The 8,738-nt window shown below is 41.0% G+C and overlaps 1 protein-coding gene across 1 annotated transcript in view; it reads right to left on the bottom strand.

The window, feature by feature from the left end:
* ctdp1 (CTD (carboxy-terminal domain, RNA polymerase II, polypeptide A) phosphatase, subunit 1) overlaps positions 1-5,896 on the bottom strand; it is a 74,450-nt gene extending 68,554 nt beyond the window's left edge. Inside the window, exons 1-5 of the mRNA XM_047605514.1 lie at positions 5,200-5,896; positions 3,825-3,908; positions 3,140-3,233; positions 2,318-2,446; positions 843-993 (exon numbers count right to left, since the gene is read on the bottom strand). Of these exons, the coding sequence (XP_047461470.1) occupies positions 843-993; positions 2,318-2,446; positions 3,140-3,233; positions 3,825-3,908; positions 5,200-5,510 (769 nt within the window). The 5' untranslated portion in view covers positions 5,511-5,896. The remainder of the gene's footprint in view (positions 1-842; positions 994-2,317; positions 2,447-3,139; positions 3,234-3,824; positions 3,909-5,199) is intronic.
* Positions 5,897-8,738: the final 2,842 nt, after the last annotated feature.

The following is an 8,738-nucleotide window of genomic DNA, read 5'->3' on the forward strand; positions in this document are numbered from 1 at the left end:
GCAGGAGGGAATTCACTTGTAGAGAAAGTGGGCTTTTAAAGACAATTTTGGGACTTTTTTCAGTGTTCAAATGAACAAAATCGTGCGTCGACTTTCCTATTATGTTTAAAAAGACATAATGAGACTTCATAATGGAGCAGAGATCTACCCTGTTTGAACAAGAGAGCTGTAGTAATTTCTGCTCTAAACACAAAAGAATCTGGCAACAAGCGGAGCGCTGCTCTGAAACATGCTGACCTCCCTGGATCAGAGACAGTAATAAAATCCAATACAAAATGCATTAAACATTCATCATGTAGAGGCTGAACAGTACTCGACCGGGGCTGCCCCATTATATAAAGTATAATGAAAGACTGCATCCTGAATACCAAAAGGTTACTGTATAAACACCAACAGTAAGACTCAACCTTGAATGATGAAACTGAGAAATCTTTGTGATTTAAAAGGAAAGCAGGATCAGACTTGTAACTCATAAACTCAGCGTGAAATGGAAAACTTTTCTACACTACCTACCCGTTTGTCAGGTAACCAGCAAAATACGATCCGCCTTAATATGCATTTTAAAACTGAGCACCCCTGCTGCTCGCAAAAACATGACAGCAGACGCACAACACTGAACTAAAATAGCATGAGCTGGAACAGAAAGTGTGAGCAGATACTTCCCTCTTATGGACACAAACAGTCAGTACAAAACGAAGAGGCTCACCAACCGTTTAACTCTAAACACTACGTATCCTGTTTCATTCTGACACCACAATGAAATGTTTGAAGAACCGAGTCTGTGGCTAAAATACTCTTATGACGCAAAAATAGTGTTGAGTGTAAAGCGGTCCGTCCATTACCAGCAATGGTGTGTGCATAGAGGCGGCTCCCGAACGTGAAGACATGCAACTCATACAGTTTAGCAATTTTTTCCAGGAATTCCTTGCAGTGTGGGCGTAGTCGCGTGTGGAGCATGGGCTCTCCTCGGCCGAGCTGGAAGTGAAAAATGCCCTGGAGGAAATACAAGAGCATTAACTATGACACAACCACACCAAAGCTAGCGTTACAGCTCAACATCTAAAGCTGCCAAAATGAATATGCACACGATTAATCCAACATCATGATTAATCAGATTAGACATTTTAACCCAATTAACCCATCTGCAGCGGAGAATGACTCTGAATGTCTCTGGCAACTAATTTAGGGCAGTTTGTTCATGTAGAGTGACTGCCACGTCGTGTGCAAATGGGCAGTTGATCTGGTGGTGACAGGTAACAGAACCAAGCAATAAAGATGGAAGACACTAAACAGCACGTTGGCCCTCTCTTTGGGAAATTTGAGTACAAAAAAAAACAAGACGGAGAAGTTGACCAACATTAAGTATTATGCACACTGGCATATGTTAGTCTGGAATTCTGGAAGCACTTCAGTTAACGTGTGAGCCAGCTTCAGACAAACCAAGACAAAGACAAGCAGGCGATGCTGGCTTGCACATTTCTGTCCTCTCCAGCAACCACTGCTCTGTGTGAGAGACTGTTCTCAGCTGCAGGTACACTGTAAATAAGAAGTGGTCAGCTCTCCTCTCGGTCTATGTCAACAAGTTAGTTTGTCTTAGTAGCTGCTGAAAGAGCAGTAACAGGGCCACATTAATGCGGAAAAAGAGACAAAGAGTTGTTAAGTTGTTTTGCCGAAACTGCTGAAGGTGTTTAATCAACACGTTAAGTGCAAATATATTCCCTTGTTCCTTGAGTCCACTTGCTCGTGCAAAATGAAATGTAATTCATCTCATCTTCTACTATTGCTTATCCTCACTAGGGTCACAGTGGTTGCTGGACTCTGTCCCAGCTGACATCAGACAAGAGGCGGGGAACACCCTGGATTGGTCCCCAGTCTAACACAGAGCCAACTCAGAAATAAACAACCATTCGCACTCACACTCACACCTAAGGTCAATTTAGAATCCAAAACGCGATTAATATAGATTCAAAATAAATGAGATTTAATCATGATTAATCAAAATTAATCACAGTAACCTGGTGATTAATCTGATTTAAAGTTTTAATTCTTTGATAGCACCAAAAGCAATACATTTTAGCAGCGTAAGGAACAGGCAACGTGAGGCAACAATTCAGTTTCGCCATTTGTTTTATGTCAGTAGTCAGTGTCTGGGTCTATATTGGTAACTTGTCACACAGACTTGTTGTGGCATTAAATGAATAAACTATTACAGAATAAAGTTTGTAGCACAACAGAAAACATGGTGGATTTACCAAAAGAAAAGTTGCATGTTATTTTTTGTACGCGCGTGTTTAATAATGATTTGAGGCACTACTACCTTGTTGGACATACGCTGGCAGTGCTGTTCAGTGGTGTGGATCAGAGTCTGGTCCAGATCCACCATGAGAACCAGCTTTTTGTTCCGGTGTAGTCTCTGCTGGTCTTCCCGGCCCAGCTGTTCAGCTTGCTGTTGCAGTCAAGGAAGACAAGGGGCAGGATGTGAGAAAAATCTGACCAACTACCATTATACGTTCTGGTAAAGTCTCTCAGCGTGTATTACGTAACCAATAATTACTTCAGGCCCTGTGTGAAGTTGCATACAGGCTTAAAGTTTGGAGTTGGTTTGTGATTAACAATGTGAATTATTTTTTTTTTCTTTATTCAAAATGAAAACGCTCTGATATGCTCAAATTGCTTGCTTTTAATTACATATTAACATGAGCATGTTTATGTATATTAGAATTACTCTCCTTAACGAGCTATGTGCTTTAAATGCTGTTGAAAGTTTTACATTTAAAGCACTAAAGTAAATCGATATACACTCACTCTAGTTCATTAGTGACACTGGTGACATATAATATAACTAGAATGTAACAGTTCTGCACTAGATCTCTGCTTCATGATGGTTACGGTATTCAGCCTTTGTTTCCAATAAGCCTGAGAGCTGTTGACTTAACTGTGTTTTGTGTACTGATCTGTGTTGTGTTGTATAAACATATTTTGATTATGATATTTGACAAACTATAGCGAGTGTAAAAGCTTGGAAAGTTATTACAAAGGGTAAGGGGCACCTGGCTTCCAAGAGCAACTCACACAGAGGGTGAGGTGTTGCAGGGCCCTGCTAGCCCAGGCTTCCAGGTATCTCCATCATATGACTCACCTCGGAGCTGACCATCAGCTCGGGAACACTGTGCACCATGGAGACTGTTGCTGTGGAGATGGGAGTTTGCTGGTTCCCATTTGTGCTCTGGAGTCTGAGAAAAGGGAAAAAAAAAGAAGCAGTGGGAGTCATGAGTTTTGTGCCTCTCTCGACTCCTGGAACATGCCGAAGAAAGAAAGAAATATGCAAACACAAATTGGCTTGACGTGACAGCCTCTGCAGTGGGCGCAGACACGGCTGTGCAGCTGATTGCTAGCAGTTATGAGCTAATTCAGACTCACCTCGCCTGTCACGCTACAGTGACATTTCAAAGTATTCCCTGCTGTTTAACATTTATGTGGCAACAGGTGTCCACATCATGTAACCAGACAGTGCAAACTGAGGCGCTGAACGTTGGCAGCACCTTTAAACCCGACCACACTTTGACTTTTGAATAATACCTGATAATAAGTGACACAAGTGCTGAGCGATGAACACCGCACGGCCTGAGCAGTGCTCTGCTCTCCATTTATGATCTCTGATGCCACCTGATGGCACTAAATGAAACAGGATCAACTATGAATACCACTGGCTACAAACACCAAATCACTGTGTAACTTTTTATTATGAGTACAAAGTTTTGAATTGTCCTCTAACGAGGTGCATTTAACACACGAAAAAGTGTCATGAGTTTTCATTTGCTTACTGAGTCAGATCCTGACCGCATTCAGCACACAAGCCCTTCATGACTATGGGATGGCTGCATTCTTGTATTCTGATGATGACACCCCTGAAAAAAGAAAAGAAACAACAGTGAGCAAACTACTACAGTTCATTAGTTCTGCTTTTTTCTTCTTCTTTTCTCTTTTTAAATGAACTTTTGCGTGACCTCTGCAAAATGGAAGGCCTATATGTAGATGAAGATGTGAATTAAACCTTGAAGGTCTGCTTTGATTTAACAGCAAATGTTGGCTCAAAACTTTAGAAACCAAGCTGTAAATCCTATCATCTAAACATAGCCCCATGACCAGAAATGAAAAGCTTAGTGTCACACACAAAGTGGCTTTGCCTGTAATTAAGGGAGTGCATTTGTTACTACTGCAGACGAATGTAAACAAACTAATGTGGACTAAGTTCATGTCTAGTGTTATTCGAGCAATCACCCGGACTGAGATCTGAGTAACAGAGACTTTCAAACCTGCAGTATACATTTTTAATAAGGGGCATAAGCTTGCTGTCTAGCTATGGCTTTACCGTCACATTATTCAGGCAGCACAAACCTGAATGTTTTTTTGTTTGTTTGTTTTATTTACATGGTAAATGTTTAACAATATCAAAACGTGTTAAAATAATTATTTCCAATTTTATGTGAATGAAAAAAGCTTCTGTTTATTAGTTGTTATTTGAAAGTAAACCCCAAACAGCAGGGGGGACTGTTTTAAAAACGAATGCAAACAGGGCAAGTTTAATTAAGCAGCTAAAGCGTAAAATACGTGGTGTTTGTTTGTTGACGAGAGATTAAAAAGAAAAAGAAATACCGGCCACGCTCCTTTCAACCGCTGACTACATGCTAGCTTCCCACCTGTCAACCTGTACACACTATGAGCACGCGAGGGGTGGCCGTGTCAAGTCAGGCGCACGATACGATACTACAAGCGGGATGTCCCTTCAAAATAAAAGTGTAACATATTTTGTCTGAAAGTTTTACAGCAGGTTCATTTAATTTGGGACTAATGAAGTCACTTAATGTTTGATGAAAAATCCACAGGCAATTGATTTGCTCTTGCACTGTCATTGCGGCGCATGTAAAGGCGCAAAAATGTGATTTTTCAATAAAATGCGCCTTTATTGTGAATGTCCCTTTTAAGAGTAAGCTTGTTTGTTTTGACGGACTTGATGCCGAGCGTTGGGTTGAGTGAGGCTACTAGCAAACATGCTAACATCAACGTAGCGCTGTTAGCTCGTTAGCTGGCTGACGTACGCTGGTGTTGGGGATGTAAGCTGACACACCGCGTACAGGCTCTCCAAGCAGGGGACAGGTCACCTAACATTAGCTAGCTATAGCAAGCAGTGTGACTCACCCGGGAGGTATGACTTGTCCGAGTCGACAGCATAGCTCCTTCACCACTCCAGCACGGTCCGATTTCACCTTCTTCTCTGGCAGCCTGGCAGCCTCTGCCCCCTTCTCCTGGCTTATGGGAGCACACAGTGCTAGCACCGAGTCCACGTTAACGAGAGTCCCAGGCTTGACTTTCCACTCTAGAAGCCGCAGAGGAAGAGCCCCGGTCGGCCAGCAGATATCCGCCACCTGCACCGCGGGGCCCTCCGCTGCTGCTGCTGCTGCGCCGCCGCCGCCGCCGCCACCACCAGAATCTGCAGGAGGATCCTCCATCTGCCCTACACGCTCCAAAAAAATCCCCTTAGTTTTCTGCAATGGTCCTCTTAAACCGTCTCCTGTAGACCTTGCAGTGCTTCTGGTATCATTAAAACGCGCAAGCCATCCGCACTGACCGGAATTAAAAGAAATTTGCTTCAGATTTAAACACAGTAGAGACTCCACAGACAGACAGTCAGCTACGTTCGCTCTTCCCGCCCGTAAACAGGAAAGCGCAACACTGCAGCGACACGGCTCGCTACAGCATCCGGTACACTACTACTGCAAGAAGCTGCATCAAAAACAATCATTAGCTAGCGATTTCAAAATAAAACTCTGTATAAAATACCAGCGTCGCGTGGGTCGGGGAAGCATTTTAAAACTACAATTTTATTGCGTACGTTATCCGATTGTTGTACTGGTCGTATCATTCTTTGTTTTGTTTTTTATATGAAATATTAAATATATGTTGATGTTTTTAGTTGATTATATTGCAACGTTTATTTTGAAGGCCAGACTACTTTTCCATGTCTTCACCGATAGTATTTACGACACGCGCGTAAAAAGAAAAGAGAAAAAAAGTTTTTTACATTTGTAACGCTGTGTCACAATTAAAAATGACACTCAAAACAAGATGTGGCGGTGATCACAAAGTGCACTCAAGCCATCGCAGCATTTTCCCCTTTTCCTACAACTTTAATTTAAGGCTTAAATCTAACCCACAGAGACATGACGTTTCCTGATGTAAGATGATGTAAGATGTGAACAATACCGCGCCAGTGTCCCGTGCGGGGCAGTTGAGGGACGCTTATTTGTTTGTGGTGGAATAATTTACAACTGTTGTCAGGGGCTGTTATTCTTTCAAAATACACAAAGGAAATTAGGAAGGCGCTGCTCGATAGACGAAGGAAATAAAACAGATGAATTTAATTTTTTCATTTTCAGTAAGTACATTTCGAAAATCTTCTCAATTATCGCTAAAATTCTTTTACGCTCTCATTAGGTGTTTTTTCAGATGCATCGATATAAAAGTTTATCGCAAAAAGTTCAATGGAAACACTTTTTTTGACAATGACGTGAGGGGTCATGTGACCAGTTCATTTGACGTCCACCTTCCTAAGAGATTTCTGGGATACATAATTATGAGTTACAGCTCATTCGCGAAACACCTTTCAATGGAAACATGTAGAAAGCACAATTGTAATTTATCCAAATTTCAGAAATATCATTTTTTGTTTGTTTTTTGCGAAAATCTGTAATAGAAATGCAGCTTTAGTAGTGCCACCTTCTCAAAAAATTTTACATTAAGGTACAACAAATGATTGTAAATGAAAAAGTTGGCATTTACCCTTGTTTACCCACACATGCAATATAGTCAATGACAAACCTCCAAAAAAGGCACCAAAGAAGTGCATAAAATACAGCCTTTTAATATCTATCGTCCTGTTCAGTTTTTAACGAACTAATAAATAAACCTAAACAACTTAAATACTGCCTAATAAGTAGGCTGCTTTGCCGTGATGTGTAGTTACATTTCTAAGAAGGTGCACGTCAGGCTGCAACGGTTCTGAATAGGATCTGCGCGGGGTTTGGACTGATGGCGTCAAATTGACGTGGATATAAACTGTGCAATAGACATGCACCACCCACACAGACCAGGCGAGGCACACCCACCTCATGGCAATGACACTCCTTGATGGCAGGATGCAGCCTCCAAATTCTCTAGATTCCAAACTGATCAAGTAGAAGATGTGTGTGACGTATGATGCAGTGGAAAAGCTCTATGAAGACTTTCCCAGAGCTCTGCATTTGAGTTTCTTGTGAAGAATAGAACAAACATTGTCCTTGATCTGACTCACTTAAGGAACAACAACAAGTTTTCATTACTTGTGGAGAATGTAATGAGCTTTAGCCTCACAAAGCTTATGATCTACAGCAGTGGTTTAAAATTGTGGCTTTTTGTCAACATCCAAGCTATTGTTGAGTTTCAGCGGGTTTTTAATTTGAAAGTCTTTTGTGTTTTTGTATATAACACTGTAATGTGTGAAGCTGGAGATGCCAGTCACACTTAAGATAATATAATCTGGGAGCGACACATGTATATAATAATAATAACCTTTTACCTATTTATTCCTTTTATTCATGTGTCCTTTCTTTTAGCTAGTTTTAATTAGTTTTGTTATTTTTGATTACTTTTCATAACTTTTTGTTACTTTTCAACAGTATTTTGGAAAATGTCATGTTTACTTATGATGTTAATCTTTAATCTTTGCCTCCACTCACTGCAGTATGTCTATGTCTCCCTTTCAAGTGAGGGGCCTGACATTAGCTAACATGTGGTCGACACATTTTTTGAAAAAACAAGCCAAAACTGTTTGTCTCACATGTGTTGTCCTATCACATAACGTTAGCTCTGTCCTTCAAATAGCTAGAAATAGAAATGTATTGTAACTGAAATGAAAAGGAAATCAGATATTTGCTAGAACTTTTAAGTTGAGGGACAAAAATGTATCATTTATGCAGCTTTAACTTTAGTGGTCTCCTCTGCTTGTTGTTGAACACAGGCCTTAGCTTCCTCCCTTGTCCTCCAACTTTCCCCCAAAGACATTGAGGAAAATAGTAAAAATGGTAATTAGTAAGCAAATAATCCACCTCCTTGGTGCTAAAGCCGCCGTTACAACTGAACTTCTTCTCCATCCTCCCACTCTGGCACCAGCAGCACTTTTGAACAATGACCAGGGGCCTGACGACTGACTGGATTTAGCCCAAATGATCAGTGAATGGGGGCGGCACAGCCCACTAATGCCTCCCGGTGAGAAGGTCTGGGTTTGAGGCAGGCCTTTCTGGTTGGACATCGTGTATACACACACACACACACACACACACACACACACACACATACCTACATACATACATACAGGCTAAGATATGAAAACAGGAAGGAAGGAGTTATTTTTATTATTATTATTGACAAAATATATTCAGAAAAAGTACACTAATGCAGTGTATGGATGAAATGGATAATATGCAGTTAGGCAATGTTCAGGCAATGTTCTTTTGTCACACAGTCTTCTTGTTTTGGTCGCTTTGGGGTTTAAACATTTTTCAATATTTTCTAAATAGGTCATTGATATTGCTTTAAAAACAAAACAGGAAGGAGTAACAAACGTAGACTAACATGCTCTCAGAAATCACGAACCGGAAGTAGGTGGGTGTGTACCTTCTCGCTGTTATTACTTACTCTTT

This window comes from Mugil cephalus, chromosome 14 (assembly GCF_022458985.1).
Source record: "Mugil cephalus isolate CIBA_MC_2020 chromosome 14, CIBA_Mcephalus_1.1, whole genome shotgun sequence".
Classification (NCBI taxonomy): Eukaryota; Metazoa; Chordata; class Actinopteri; order Mugiliformes; family Mugilidae; genus Mugil; species Mugil cephalus.